This window comes from Lycorma delicatula, chromosome 8, assembly GCF_047948215.1.
Source record: "Lycorma delicatula isolate Av1 chromosome 8, ASM4794821v1, whole genome shotgun sequence".
In the NCBI taxonomy this organism is placed as follows: Eukaryota; Metazoa; Arthropoda; class Insecta; order Hemiptera; family Fulgoridae; genus Lycorma; species Lycorma delicatula.
This window is the reverse complement of record NC_134462.1, coordinates 9,723,374-9,740,736: the sequence shown is the minus strand read 5'-3', so window position 1 is coordinate 9,740,736 and position 17,363 is coordinate 9,723,374. Positions and strand designations below refer to the sequence as shown.

The following is a 17,363-nucleotide window of genomic DNA, read 5'->3' as shown; positions in this document are numbered from 1 at the left end:
AGTCACCATACACTCCCGACCTAACTCCAAGCGATTTTCAGTTTTAGATTCACTTGAAGAAGAGCTTGAGGGAATCTTTGTTTTGATGAAGACATCATGTAAATTGTGAAAAATGTACTACTCAATGGATTGAAAATATTCTTCCAAGAACAACTTCAAAAGTTTATTACAAGAAGGATTAAATTCATAGAAGTAGGAGGGGATCATGTTGAAGAATAAGCATATTTAATTTATGTAGTGTAAATAAAAATAATAGTTTATAGAATTTCATTCTACTTTTTGACTTACACTTTATAAGTAATAGAACGGCCTAATCATTTTTACAAACAAAACCATTAAAAGAGACATAAAAAATAATTTTATAAAAAAAGAGTTATCATTACTGAGAAAAATAAAAAATGCATAAATACTCCTTTTAGTGTTAAATTACACAAGAGAGAAGATTAGAACTTAGGGAGAACAACTATATTGAGAAAATGTAGAAATACAAGTGTAAATCAAATATAAACGGGGTTTAATTTTTTTATTTATTTATTTATTGAAAAATAAAAGGTAAATATAATTTATTTTTCTACATAGTTTCCTGCTTTAGAAATACATTTTTCCCGACGAGAAGGAAAGTTTTTTATCACAGCATCATAGAATGAAGCTCATTGCATCAGAAGCAAAATGCATATAAATACTTCCATGTCCTCGTCATCTTCAAATCACTGTCCTACAAGAGCTTCTTTAAACAGCCCAAACAAATGAAAATCACAGGGAGATAGGTCCAGGCTGCAGGGAGGGATAATCAAGTCCAATGCATTTCTTCCAGTTTTGAGACCATTAGAACTGCAGTATGGAGCGTGGCATTGTCATGGAAGAGTATGGCCTCTCGAATCAGTTGGTCTCATCTTTTGCAGCGATATGCAGTCCTCACCTTTTCAACAGCTCACAGTAGTAAGCAGCATTGATTGTGCGTCGCTCACACAAAAAATTAGTGAATAAAATGCCTTGCCAATCGAAAAAAATGGTTGGAAGAACCTTGCCAACTGACAGTTGAGTCTTGGCTGTCACTGGGGCTGCCTTTCCTTTCCTCCGCCACTGGCTTGTTTCGACTGGGGAGTATAGTGGTAGACCCACATTTCGTCGCAGGTGACAAAATTTTTTTCTCATTTATACTTTTTATAACAAGGCAAATATGAAAATTGCTGAAGTTGTGCAGCACTGATCACTCTAAGATAAAGCTCAGAACAAAGTGAATGGTTTTGCCTAAAATAGCACTGATATTTCAATCAATTTGTTGAACTTCTTAATTCATTGGTTTTTATTCATAATTTACATGTATTTTAATGAGAGTAATTCACAAGATTTTTAAAAGCCAACCATCAATTTAATCACAAATGTTCCAGCATTCAACCAGAATTCTCAAGCTCTTCCATCAAATTTAGTTATATCAAAATCTCATTCTTGAACAATACAAATGTACAAATACAAATACACAAACAAATACACTTGTACACTACATACATTTGTATTTACAAATGTATTAACAAATTCACTCTTGATCACAAATTCACACAGGATTGGTGGATATTTTCCCAAACTGAACCCACATGCAGTTCTAACACAGTTTCTTTAAAACAATTTTAGGGATGTAAATTAATACGAGCTTTTCAAATTATCAAGCATGTAGGAATTGATAAATACTTTCCTACAATCATTGTTAATAATCTTCAAATCTTCTTCTCTGAAGATTTTTTAAAAATTTACTTCTCACGATGATCAGTTCTTTTGGTTACTGGTCTATCTAGTTGTCACCAACTATATAGATTAGAGGCCTGTCAACTGAACATGTGCTCCTGGATACTGAAGGCATGGTGGATCAACGTGTAATTATTACCAGTGTTTTAAAGACTTAAATTCCCAATGCACTGGATGAAAAAACATTGGAAATTACAATAATACATGATTGACTGAATTTTAAATAAAACATAATAAATATTATTGTTTCAACCAGTAAATATTGTATCAACCAGAAAATACAAGGGTAAATCAAATATAAATGCTAATTTTCTTTTACAAATGGACTGATTAATAATATACACGGCTCATATCTTCATCATTTCTCTACATAGTCGTCTCCTGCACGATCTACACACTTTTGTCAACGATTTGGAAGCTAAAATATTTGTTGTTCATAAAAGGTTTGAAGAACAATTGCACATGTGCTCCTCAACATCTTCATTGTTTTCAAATCATTCCTCTCCAAGTGATTCTTTCAAGGGTGCAAACACAAAATAGTCACAGGAGGAGAAATCTGGACTGTAGGGAAGTTGGTCGACAGTTTCCCAAAGCATTTTTTCTAATTTATCTCTTCAAAATTGTGGTGTGTGGCCTGACGTTGTCCTAGAGAAGGATGACATCTCAGATGGGCCTTTTGTTGACCATAGCAGCTGGCAATAGTAAGCCGCAATACCGTTCATTGTTTGTACAGAAAATCAATGAGTAAAACTCCCCTTGAGTTAAAAAAATTGTTGCAAGAACTTTTCTGGCCGAGACAGCTTTTGGCCTTCACTGGGCAGCCCTTATTCTTCAATCGCCACTCCTTACTCGCCATTTTTTATGTGGAATGTAATGACAGACCCATGTCTCATCACATGTGATGATGCACCTCGAAAAATCTTCCCCTTTTTGCCAAAATTGATTCACAAATCTCCACCCTTACCTGTTTTTGACTTTCAGCCAACAACCTCAGAACACATTGAGCACTAATTTTTCTAAAGCCAAGATGATCATTGATATTGGATTAAGCACTCCCATAGCTGTTACCCACTTCTAATGCGATTTCTTCAACTGTGAATCAGTGATCACCTTTGATAAGCTCTCGAATGGCATGGATGTTGATTACTATTGTGATATGCTAGAAAATAAAATGAAACCTGCAAAAAGGAGGAAACATCTGGATCTCTCTCAAAAGCCATAATTCTTCAGCATAACAACAGTCACTCCCATACTACTTAAAAAACAAAGGAAGCTGGTCAGAAGTTGGATTGAGAGGTGTTGCCACATCCACCTTACAGTTCCAATCTCCTACCATCAGATATAAATTTTTTTTTTTGTCTGGCCTGCTCAAAGAGTTTTTACATGGTACGTATTTCAGCAACAATGAGCAAGTCAAGAATGCGGTACAAGAATGCCTCAGACACCAAGGTGAATGAAGAATTCTTTACGTCTGGAATAAGAAAGATGGGACGAGTGCCTAAGTATAGCCTGGGAATATGTTGAAAGTAGTATTAGTTTCATTGTCATTGAATAAGTAACTTTTCTACAGCCATTTGTCTCTTTAATTATTGAATGACATATTTTTTCAGTTGCAATAATTTCTTTTACAGTAAGTGAATACATACACATATTTCAGAATTATATAATAGAAAACAGAAAAACATTTCCGCAAATATGACGGATATTTGACTAAGAGCTACAGTATAGAGAAATGTGTTAAAATGATACAAATTTATTGACAATAGAACTACACTACCTCCTTTTTCCAGGAAATGTATTATAAAAATGGACAGAAATTTATTGAAATAATAACTGAGGCAGAATATGAAAATGATGACGTACAACAACATAAATTAAAATAATAACATAAGAATATTATTCTCATCTTCTGCCCATGAGATGCTAATGAAAGTTTAAAATAGTGGTAGATTCTGGAATAACTTGTAATGTAAACATCTGATTTTTACATTCCACACTAACATATTCCTTCTTGCAATACTTTTTTCTTAAATTATGTGTAAAATGTTGCAGTATGTTTTACTGTATATATATATATATATATTTTATATATAGAAAAACACACAACAGATACATACAGTTAAATGATCTGTCACATTACTCACTTTATTATATAACTTACCTTTACAGGAGTTGTTTCAGGAGTAGCCTCTACAGCAGCTTCTGGTGGTGAAGAACCTTCATGTTGCAGGAATGATGAACTAACAAATGTCTGACAAATAAATCACCACAAATTATTCTTTATGTAATTACAGTTATCACACACTTACTCAAGATTTTATATTAAAAAGCAACATGCATTTTATAATTTAGATTGCAAGCTATAATTTACATCACAAGCACTTAAATTATTTAATTTCTGAGGGAAGTATTATTGAAGATAATTTCTGCTGTTGATTTCATAACATTATAATAAAGTAATCTAGACTCCTCTTTCTTTTTACTTATAATGAAACCAGCATTCACTAAGGTCTAGGCAATTTTTTTTCATAAAATGTTTATCTGGTAGTTTTATCTGAACTAATGGTTACTGTTAAGCCCTCACAATAAAAAAAGTAAAATAATCTGAGAACAATTTCCTGAATTTTCACAGCACTTGAGTACAACTGTCAGTTATTAGCATATCCTTACAACAACACTTTTTTTTATTTCTCATCAAAAGAAAAAAAATACTGTTAGAATGATTAATTACACCAGATAAAGATTAGTTCAAATTCAATCTGCTAAGGTAAATCTGTCTTACTTATCATAAGATGTATGCAATCCAAATATAAGTTTACATCCATTTAGAAAAAATGACAGCTTAAGTAATAATTAATTGCAAAATGTTTTTAAAAATTATATAACTTTTTTTTCAGGAGAAAGGGTTCATTACTCCCTAACCCTTTGAGTTTTGAAAACAGTAACCATCTTGGTAATCTCACTTAGAAAAAAATTATTAAAAAAAATCACAATCTAAAGTTAGTCATATAAAAGTTAGTACCTCTATTTTAAAAACAGAGAGCTGTTTCTCTCTACAATCATCTGATAAGGTTGAAAACTGTTTCTACCCCTATCACACTAAATTTATAAAATAAATTACATAAAAGTTAATAGATGAAAACATAAAAAGACAATTCATAATTAAACACAAAAAAATAATACAAATAACTTTTTTTATTAATGGAAGATACCATAAAAAAGTTTCTTATTTTTTAATATTATTTCTATGATATTTTTGGTTTTTTTTTATTAACTGAAGCATACACATGAACATATTTTCATTAAGTATAATCCTCTTTTTTTTATAAATATCCTAATTTAATTTGTTAAGTTAAACAATTTCTGAGATAAAATGTAAAATAATAGTATGGGTCAACATAAACACAGACTTTCATACTACAAAACTGCCAAACTAAGATTTTAGTACTTTTGGATTAAGGGGATCTAAGTTTATCAGGAAGAAAAGTCCACGGAGGAAATAACATTTTTGACAATAGCAGTAATTTCCCTGATATATAATGACCAGGAGGATGAAAGCCATACTAAACCAATCTACTGCGCAAAAATTAAAAACTTATCATACATAGAGTAGCCACCATGTAATGGCAAGCTTGGATTATCAGCCCACATGTTACTGCTGTATTACGAGGATTGCTATTTAAATTTCTGGCCTTGGCAACAGTAAGTGTTGCCAGGTGCCATCTGATATTTCCATTGGAAACTTCAACTTTCTTTTTCCTGTTTAGCCTCCGGTAACTACCGTTCAGATAATACTTCAGAGGATGAATGAGGATGATATGTATGACTGTAAATGAAGTGTAGTCTTGTACATTCTCAGTTCGACCATTCCTCAGATGTGTGGTTAATTGAAACCCAACCACCAAAGAACACCGATAATCCACCATCTAGTATTCAAATCCGTGTATAAATAACTGGATTTACTAGGACTTGAACGCTGGAACTCTCGACTTCCAAATCAGCTGATTTGGGAAGACGCGTTCACCACTAGACCAACCCGGTGGATACCATTGGAAACTTGACATTGTTGAACATAACCTTCTTCAGAACATTTTGTCATTTGAGCGTGACTTGTGTTGTTAACAGTAACTTGAAAAATACATCGCAGGCAAAAAATGGAATTAACTAATGAACATTTTTGTGCGATTATTTTTCAAAACTTTCGACGTGGATTATCAAGACAAGAGTGCATCGATGAACTTAATTCTTTATACAGCGATAAAGTGCACCCTACAGCACTGTAAAAAACTGATATAATGAATTCAATCATGGGTGCTGTTCGTTCCAGGACGAATTCCATGAAGGTCATCCAAAATCGGTTGTTGTGCCAGAAAACATCAATGCTGTGCGTGAACTGATAAAGCAAGATCATCATGTGACATAACTTGAGATTGAGGCATCTTTGGACATTAGTATGACAAGTATCAATAAGATATTGCATGATCATTTGGCCATAAAAAAGATTTGTTTGCGTTAGATCCTGCATAATCTGACAAACACTCAAAAGAAGGCACGTGTCGATTGGTGCAAGGAAATGTTGAAAAAATACATTCATTGTGTATTAAAGGCTGTGTATAACATCTACACAAGTGATGTATCATGGACCTATGCATATGAGCCTGAAACAAAACAGCAATCAACTCTATGGGTCTTCCAAGATGAGCCAAATCCAACAAAAGTTGTTAGCGGAAGAAGCACATTGAAGCAAATGTTGCAGTTTCTTCGGCATTACCGCTCACGTGGCGACAGTGGCATTAGAGCAACATAGGACAGTTAATTCTGAATGATACATGACCATTTGTTTGCCAGAAGTCTTCAGAGAAATTAGGAAAAAGTCAAAGAAGAGCCGAATCATTCTTCATCATGACAATGCGAGCTCTCACACATTGGCTCAAAGGAATTTTTGACTGGCCAAAACATCAAATTGATGGGTCATCTGCCGAACAGCCCTGATTTGGCACCCGATGACTTTTTTTTTATTTCCATACATAAAAAAAAAATTACGTGGTCAATGATTTTCGACACCTGAAAAAGCGGTTGTTGCTTTCAAAATGAGAGTGGAAAAAGTGCTTTGAAAATTGATTCAAACACACGCAAAAGTGTATTGATCTTAATGGAGAATATTTTTAAAAACAATAAAACCAATTTCAATCATAAATATTTGTTTTTTCATTATTAGGCAAGAAATATAAATAGCAACCCCAGTATTTTTCTCTGAAACATTGGCACACCATGATTAGTCATTTCTTAGTAGAATAAACATGATACATGAAACGTTAGACTGTAGTAATCGTTGCCATTCCAAGCTCACTGTTACTTGGCGGCAACTGTACATATACATAACCTGATTAGCAGAAAAAGATTCTTGAGCCCCCTCTATTACCAACACATAAATTCTATAGCATATGTAGTATAATATCTGTTCCTGAATGTAATGAATATTATTCGGGCTGTTAAAAGAGTTTTCATGTGTATAACTGTACAATATAGATATCTTACAAAAATGATATTAATTTTGAAATATGCTATATAAAAGATCAATTACCTTGTTTAAACCAGTTTACTGTGCAAAAGTCTTCTACTAGATCAGTAAGAAATGTTTGAATATTGTTCACATACCGTGTTGAAGTAACTGAACAGTTCTATACTTTTTACCCTTTTTTATACTACTGAAGACAATTGTCTTCAAAACAAAAATAGATTAATATGAAAATAGGTATATATAGTTATTCAGTCATCACAGAATTTTCATTAACAAATATCAATAATTTTAATTTAAAAAGTTATTCAGAAAATGCACCTGATCAGACATCTGCAAAGTGATTTTTCATCTTCATTTAAATGTGACAAAATTTCTAAGTCAAAAGCTGTATGATTTTCATGTTGGTAAGGCTTGAGTTTCTGAAAGATGAGAAGATCCTTCTACTCCGAATACATTTAGCTAACAGTAAAAATTGTTTTAATTTTTTTTTTAAATTCAGTATTTACCAGAAAAATAAACCCAAAACCTTTAATTATTACATATATAAAAATAAAATTAAAAAAATTTTGATTTCAAAATCTTATTGCGTTAAAACAAAAAACCATTAATATCACAATATTTTTAATGCTAACTATATTATACAAGTTTAAACAAAAATACACTTTCAAACTAGACAAAACAAACATAACCAAGAAACTAACAATTATGTAAACTACCAATTTATGTAGAATATAAACAACCTTGAATACCAAAAGTTACAAATAGTCTATAAAAGCAACTAGTGCAATTTTCAAGGCAAACATAACAGTGTGCAAGGTAACAAATCTGATATTAATGCTGCCAGTTAAATTAATATCAATTATCCAAAATCAATAATTGCCAGTTTAACAGTTAATCATACTGAAAAACATTAACAGAAATCTTGAAACTTAATTGAAATATTGAAACTGAAATCTTATTTGCAAAAAATCAGGTAAATTGCTGATGACTATATACAATAATAATATTAAAAGCAACAGCAGAGAAATGTCTAAAATAGATATTAAATAATGACCTGACTGATTGGTGTATGTGGTATTGATGTTGGAGCTGAGGCAGATAAGTCAGGTGGTGATGTCGCACCTCCGCAATATGTACTTGGAGTCCAGATTTCTTTATCAGAAGTTGTTGGCAACTGACTGCTAAAGGCTCTAACACCTCTACTAGTATGTGAACCATCTGTAAAAAGCAAAATCTATAATTACTTTCGTTGCAGGATTACAAGTTTTCATACCTTTACAGCTAGATATCTGAAATTCCTTTTTTTTCCAACCTCAAAATGGCTGAATGTTTAACAACAGAAAAAGTGAACAATCATAACATTCCTCGTCATCTAAAAGCCTTGTATGGTGATGAAACGGTTGATTGAAGGACTGGAGGACAATAAAATTCTGTACATCAGAAGCTGGTAAAGCAAATATTAAGGATGTTTCTCACAGGATTGATCCAGTTTTTGTGACAGACGGTAAAGCACCAAAAGGAAGTGGATGAATTGATTCAAAATGGCTGTCACATCACACAACAATGCATTGCCATCCAGAAAAGTTACCAAATGAACAAATAAGACATATTATTGCACAACTGGGCACCTGTAAAATCTGTCTGCAATAGGTGCCACATTAACACACAGAAAAGAACAAACACTGAAAGAAGTGTTTGAACAGCTTCTGAAACAATATAGTGACAAGGGAAATAACATCCTTTTCAATATTGAGTAACATGTAGTTCTGGTAAAACCGTGAAACAGAATTTTATTTTTTTTAAATATTACAATAACAACTTTCAAAATTTTCTGGACATACTAAACAATACATCAATGGGCACAATAATAGGTATTATCATACTTTTATAGTACTTAAAATACTAAAAAAAAGAAAAGAAAAAATTAAAAGGTTTATTTACCTATGACACCAGCACACTCAAGACTAGAACGTGAACAATGTGAAGGAGAATGATGTAGATACAATGAAGAAGAGTCATCTTTTTGTTTATTATCAACTGCAGGTACCACAGTACTGGTGGTTTCAACTGTAAACTTGGCACATTCTACAATCACATCGTGTGGCTCCATCTTTTTCCACCTTAAAAGAAATACATGGACACACTTCATCTTTTCCACTTTGACAAATGATCTGAAATGATCCCTAACCCAACTCTACCATTCCACTCCTATGAGATGCTAAATCTTAACTTTAAAAGCATCAATGACCCACATATAGGAATCGCTATAAAATTTGAAGATTTCTGGTCCAACCAATCCCAAAAAAAGACACCAACAAATGCATATTAAAAAAAACGAACAAAATTTACAACCAACCCTTTGTTGTAACCCTCCCTGTTTCTTCAATAAAAAACTAAGAGAAAATAGTTTTTTAAATGAACACGATTCTTCTCTTTCATATAGTATATACTATTCTAACTGTTGAGGAAGTAAAAGTAATAAATGAAGGCAGTTTACATTAATAATAAAAAATTAAACAGGCCCTTGTGAAGCTAGATCTATATTTTAATACACTCTATTCATTAAACAAAAATCTAACCTTGCATTTTCTTTCTTCATATAAAACTACTTTCAAAATATGGTAAAAATCAACTAATCAATCAAGCTTTTTATGCATATGTGATGGTATTTTTTCTGGGTACACAACAAAATGTCGTCATCAGCACCCAGACAGGATATTTATATCATGTCCGATATAAATTATTTCTGATGGTATCTAATATTTGCATTCACAAATAAAGTAATTACTACTTGTACTTTTGCAAGCTTTTAATCATAAAGAGTTTGAAGTTAACTTTAAAACAAACAACAAAAATGAAGAACAAACCACTAACATCTTAAATTAGAAGATTCTAACCTTAAATTAAAATTTAAAGAATCATTACACATTAGTGTGCACTTGGTAGTAAGGCCAAAGTTAATTACTTCTTTTTTTAAATTTCCGTGTTACTGAATTACTACATTAATTTTGATAGACTACAACAGTTTACCAGATCTAGTTAACTTTTCCCCAAAAAATATTTCATTTATTTTCTCAAATATTTTCAACCATAAAGTATCTTAAACTGAAGCATGTAGCTTGAATTAACTTAACAATCTTTAACTATCAGCAACAATTAATTGGAGATGAATGGGGAATAAGATGAAATAGTGAACCCAATGATCTAATGAATGGATTCATTGCATCCCTCATAAAAGTCCTAGGATTCATTGGCTCGGTCACACTAAAAGAATGAATACTGATAGGATGCCAAATATGATATTTAGTTAACACTTACTTGGCAGAAACAGCAACAGTCAACCCATAAAATGAGGGTTAGATGAGATGAAGAAGGATTTAGCTGTCACAGAGCATAGGATGCAGGTGAATGGTGGGTGATAAAGGAAAGATATCATGGAAGAGGCCAAGCCTCAGAAAGGGCAGTAGCACCAAACCAATGAAAGAAGCAATTTATTCTTAATTATTGATATGAACAAACAACTAAGTTAAATTAAAAATCACATCACTAAATTAAAAAAATAAAATTTTATTTACTAATTGGGCAACAAAATTTGATATGTGTGATGTATTCTAACTGAACATATCAACTGGATAACATCTCCTCCAGTAAAACAATTTATAATCCTGATCTCAACTGATTTGCTAGTGATTATTCTCTAATTATTCCAATTGAGTAGTTAACAAATTATTGCAAATAAGTAACATGTAATTTCAAAAGTGGCTTGAAACAGGTTCAGAAAAAAAAATTCATACAGGTTTCACAAGAACTACTTTAAGGTTAACAATTTTTCATTGCTTTCATGATAAAATAAAATAATATCCTCATATAATTATTTTAGAGTTAAAAAAACTAAATACAGCATACACTCTTACTAAAGTTATATTCTAATATACAAAAAACTTCTCAAACTTTTATGTTGTTACCTCACAGGTGCAGTTTCAGCATCCTTTGAAGCTGTAACAAGTAGTGGATGCATCTTAACAGTTTCTAGCATAGGCTGAAATAAAAAAATATTAAATAAAAAATGTTTAATACTTTTTGAAATCATTTTCCCAAAATAATTTTAATTTTCAACAAGCAATATGCACTATAAAATCATCATAAAGAAAACTTAATTGATAATTTTAATATTAATATTACAAATATAATAGCATGAACTACAAATTAACTGACCTTTATAGTATGACTAAATACAGTAAGATTATCTCCTCTTATGCTATACTCATGACGTAAGTATGCCAGAAAATTACAAGGAAACATCCCATACAATCTGTGGAAAAGTGCATACAGACCAACTTGAAGGTGAAGTAAATAACCTTCTGACATCTTATTAGGGTTGTTTGTATTCCAAGATGCCAAACGACTGTTTTTTACAATTAAGTAAAGTCATGTAACAAAATAACATACAAAATTTATTAATATAATTAACAACATAATGCATATAAACCCATGTGTTTCAAAACACATAACTACCATGTGTTTACCATGGTCGTATAACTACCACGTGTTTGAAAATTAATATTGGAGTTTTAAAATTGTGTAATATTTATTAAGTTTTACTTACACTGAAAAATTATACAAGAAATGGAAGAGCAACTCAAACAGTTTTTCCTATAAGTATTCAATGTGAGCACCATTCATCACATGGGACACATCCAGCCGATAGTAAAGTTTATCCCATACTTTAATCGGCAAGTAACTAATGTGATAGCTGCTTCAGTCTCTTTCTCAAGTCGAGCAGGTCAACTGGTAATGGTAGCACATACACCTGATCCTTTATAAACCCCCCAAAACAAATTCACACGAGTTCAATTTGGGCAAATTTGGAGGCTACAACAAACAACCCCTATCATCTGGCCCCCAGTAACCAATTCAGCAGTTGGGAGAATTTCATTTAACCAATCACATACAGCGCTATGCTATTGAGGAGGCATACCATCTTGTTGCCAAATAAAGTTCTGTGGTTCATATTGTAGTTGAGGAAAGAGCCATATTTGTAGCATATCAAGTTAGTTCAATCCAGACACACTTGCTCTGTGAAAAAGAACAGTCTTTAAACTTGCCTTCAGGATACGCCACAGAAAATATTCAGTTTCGGGAAGTCTCATTCACATGCAACATTTTGTGAGGATTTTCTGTTCCCCAGATATGCACATTATAAGTGTTTACTTTTCCATTAACGTGAAATGTTGATTCGTCACTGAATACAACATGATAAAGATAGTCTTCATCGTCATAAAACATCATTTCATTTGTGAAGCTAGCATGCAAACCATAATCTGTAGGCTTTAGAGCTTGCGCACAACTAAAACGCAAAGTTGCTCTTTCATTTCATGTATAATTGTAAATCAATATACATGAAACATAAGAAATACTACAAAGCTTTAAAACCTTGATATTAATTTTGAAACACACGGTACTTTAATAAGAAACAATACATTATTCTCTTATAATAAACTCATTTCTTATATAAAAAAATGTACACAACTGATGTAACTATATAGAATGTAACCTTTCTATATAAAAAAAAAGCACAGTGCTACTTAATATAACAACTAATCAAATTGGAGTTCAGTAAACTTCATAACACATTTCTAAAAAAAAATGTATCACAGCAATTCATTACAGCTTCAGACCTTTTCCAGGAATCTTAACAAAGCTACATAGCTGTCTGCTTCAAAATAAAAGGTACAATAAATAATAGGCCGAGATAAATGCTACAGAAAATACAAACATTTACCAATAACAGCAAAGATCACTTTCAATTAGACAATATTACAGTCAGTATTTTTAGTGATTTAGTTTAGATAAACTTAAATTTTAAATTAATAATTTCAATATTTCTCCACCTACTTAAGATATAAAATTTGATGTCAACAAATGGATGCGATATTATCCATTTAAAAAAAGTTCCCTCATTCAGTAGGCTTATTAATGTCAAGTTAAAGAATTTTTTTATTCACAACCACAGCTGAATAAATTTATTAGACTTGAAAATTTAAATCTCCAACTAAGACCTTTTATGTGAAAAATATTAGGAAAGAAACTTATGTTAATTTTTTAAAAACAACATGGTAATTTTGTTCCCAATAACTTACTCTATAATACCAAATTTCTACTTAGCTTTAACATTGAACAGCTAATTCATAAATATCATCAATTACTGTTTTATCAGGCCAGTTCATATAAATAGAAAAAATGGACATATCAATTAGTAATAACTTTCTTACTGCATGGTAGTAAGCCATCAGAAATTACTGAACAAGACATGCTATTTCTTACAATAATATCACTTTGGATGCACAAACAAACCGTTGCCTGATTAAACAAAAAATGGTTAATCAGATTTTTACAGATTAAAAGAAAAAAAATTAAGGAACATTTATAAATTTTAGTCAACCATTTAACACCTTTAATTAACAATGTTAATAAAAAATTAGCATTTAATACCATTAAAAATTTATTTATGTTACTACAAGATAATAAAAAAATATATACTTACTTTATGAGTAAAAATAGGGAGATAAAAATAAGTCCTTAAGCAATCAGTATTTAAGTGAGTACAGAATTTTACAACTAATGATATAAAAATAATTAAGCAAAACAAGAAAGAACTAATCTGGCTCATTGGCTTGTTAATAATCACTTAAAATGTTATTCATCCTATTAGTATAGATATAATAGACAATACTAACAATAATAATTTAAGTTATTTAAAGAACTATTGTCCCCATTCAAAATAAAATTTATTACACTCACAAGCAACAAAAGTCAGTATATCCCAACAAAAATTGTAAAGTTAAACATACAAACAAAATCTTTTAGCTTCATAAATGCATCCTACCACTAAATATTTGACCTCAGAAAAACCAAAAATATAAACTTCTAGATCTAGATAATCACTCTACTTCAAAATTATTTATCCATTATAGTTTAATTAATGTCATTAATAACGTTATAGTTTAATAACGTATTTACTGAAGTAAATGTGTATTTATCCAAGCATATACTGGTTTATCTAAATCTAATATGAATGTAAATGTTTATTACTAACGACCGATCTCCAAATTTACCAGTGTGTTTAGTTATGACATTACTACAATGCACAGAATAGAACTTTGCAGTCTGGTTTTAGAACCATGTAGCTTATAATTTTAGGACAATCTAATGCATAAAAATTTGATGCAGAATTTATTATTTTTTTTATATTTTTAAATTTATTCCTATACAATGCTTAATAAAAGTTACAAGGAAAAAAAACTCAATTATTAGTCCCCTTTTTAGCACATTTACTTTGAGAGTGATTTCTAACATAATATATTGCCCTTTAGAGGCAGTTCTTAAAATGAAATAAATCAAATGTTGTCATCCTTAATGAAGTAACAAACAAAAAAAGTGGAGAGTTTTTCCATTACTATTTGTGGAGTATTGAGAAGAAACATATTTTGTAAACATAATTTTCTAAGAGAATGGTACATACAGAAACTGACGTAGTCCATATTAGATAGTGTTCATAGAAACAGTAATCTGTAACATAATTAATTTTTGTTTCCACACAATATAATCAAATTTCATTATTTAATTTCAACGATATTATAAATTACAGAATTTTACTTATACTTTTTTGACATTTCACAGAACACAAAAATACTATCATTTTGATCACTCAAATAGAAATAACTAAAAAAAAAAAAAAATTAATAGAATATAATTAGCATACATCACTATGCAATCCTCTTTAAAAATATATTCATTATTTCAAGTTAAAAGAATAACATAGATTCCCATTCGTGCTTTTAAATTTCCATCAAAGTCAATATTCTAAAAACAAAATGTCATATTTTCTTATTCTGGATGAAATCAGTACACTCCATCATTTGCACTGGAGCTTTACCAAATCCAATATTTTGCATTTAACTCCAATTAAACTCTAACTCTTTTCCATAAAACAAAATATGAGAAGGCTTAAATAATGATTATAATTAAAAAATCTGCTTTGCAGAAAAAATTCTTTATTTTTAAAATACACAAGCAAGAATATAAATGCATTAAAAATATAATAATAGATTATTTACATTTGTCACATACAGTAGGTAAGCAGGGGTAAATTATCTGATTGAATAAAATAACTCAATAGGGCTTTTTTAATATTCTTTATTGAGATTTAGCCGTAGTGCCCAAATATTTTGTGGTAGGACGCGTGTAGGATAGTAAAATATTTTGTTTATATGTTTAACTTTTATAATTTTTGTTAGGATTATAGTGACTTATTGCTTGTCGAGTATAATTAATCATGCTTTGAATTAAATTATTGGGGACAATAGTTCTTTAAATTATTTAAAGTACTGTCTAGTTATATCTTTATAATTAAATGAATACGTTTTTATATCATTATAATTTTGCCATACAGGCAATCACTGTATTACATACTTAAAATTTTTATGTTTACATCTTAATAGAAAGTATTTAGAACAACACATATTCTGTACAAGCTACCTACATCCAAACAATATCTAGAACAGCACAAGGTTTTTAACAAGGAAGTCCTTTTCCCTCATCAGTGTTCTATCTAAGAAGGGGCAATTCTTTGGAGTAAATAGGAACTTTTGACTAAAAAATCCATGTGTTTTGGAGGGTGATGTAATCGTTTAAATAAAACATTCTTCATCCACCAAATAACAATCAACTAATTCATCACCATCCACAATCACATATTCGCTGAAGCATTTTTGTTCTTTCTTTTAAAAGAAAAACAATTGCACTCTTCCCTTTTCCAGATGCTGCTTTAATTATTAAACACAAAAAACTATCTCATTTGCATAAGTAATTTTTAACTATATTCATTTAAATCCAAGTAATTAAGTTGAAATTAGTTAAAAACGAACTAAAGAATTACTTAAAAAACAATAGATCACTTACTGTCACTTACAATGTGTAATAAATTTCAAATGTCAATCCCCATTTTATATCAATCTGATAATTAAAAAAAACCAAAACCAATTTTCAATCGTTGAATGAATAATTTAAGATTAATCTTTTATTATCTAATATGCAGAAGGTATCACCAGTAACAAAAAATAAAAATATTTACATACCTAAATACTTCAAATATTTCTTGTAACAATGGAGCAACAAATCCAGCTATCATAGGTAACAAAACAATAACAACAAGTAGAGCACTCATAACTGATAACATATCTGTTTCAACCTGAAATAAAACAGAACAAGTGCTTAAATATAAATTCTTACAATCTCAATACCGTAATAAAATTTATACAGACTACATTATAATTACAATTTAAATTCAAAGTAAAAATGGATCAGGTTTGCAAGATAGAAATGATTTTAACAGACAGACTAATCCAAAATTGACTTAGGATTGGAAGATGAAAATTTTCAGGTCAAATCAACATAGCATACGGATGATAGCTACCACCATCAATCTAAAAATTAATTGCATTTTGAACATTAATATAATAGCTACAAGCAGTGGATGGATAATAAATGGAAACTGATAACATTGCTCCCATCAACTATATAAGGTGTGTGGCATGGTTTGTTTTTTTTTTAGGAGGAACTTAGTTCTACAAAGATCTATCGAAATTATGTCACGTTTATTGTAATGCAACAAAAATATGAAAAACTGGTGCCAGAAATCTGAAGGCAGTATCATTTTTAAAATTTCTTTCATAAAATTTAAATAGACACTAATTATAAAATGTTTTATTTTACAATGTTTTGTGACTACAGGAGAACTTTACTAACATAATTTATGAAATGTGAGATTACAATAATACGAGAAGCAAAAATTGTAAAACCAACAATGAAGCTTCAGCGATTAATTAAAAACAAAAACCAACAATGTAGGATGGTCATGAAGGTAGTGAAGAATATCAGTGTTATTATTCTGAAGCAAAGAGTAGAAGTTACATTTGTAGTTAGGAAAACTTTGAAAAATAAAATAATTAAGGTGGATTATATAAATAGTAAAATCATTACTATAAAAATAAAGGGGTAATATAAGAACATTATATTAATTCAAGTTTACATGCCAACA

General features: G+C 30.3%; 1 protein-coding gene across 3 annotated transcripts in view; it reads right to left on the bottom strand.

Annotated features, from left to right (window-relative positions):
- Tsc1 (tuberous sclerosis 1 protein hamartin) overlaps window positions 1-17,363 on the bottom strand; it is a 92,106-nt gene that overhangs the window by 62,559 nt on the left and 12,184 nt on the right. For all 3 annotated transcript variants that reach the window (XM_075372478.1, XM_075372480.1, XM_075372479.1), the window contains exons 5-10: window positions 16,402-16,514; window positions 11,480-11,669; window positions 11,230-11,303; window positions 9,206-9,384; window positions 8,319-8,482; window positions 3,905-3,994 (exon numbers count right to left, since the gene is read on the bottom strand). In XM_075372478.1, the coding sequence (XP_075228593.1) occupies window positions 3,905-3,994; window positions 8,319-8,482; window positions 9,206-9,384; window positions 11,230-11,303; window positions 11,480-11,669; window positions 16,402-16,514 (810 nt within the window). The remainder of the gene's footprint in view (window positions 1-3,904; window positions 3,995-8,318; window positions 8,483-9,205; window positions 9,385-11,229; window positions 11,304-11,479; window positions 11,670-16,401; window positions 16,515-17,363) is intronic.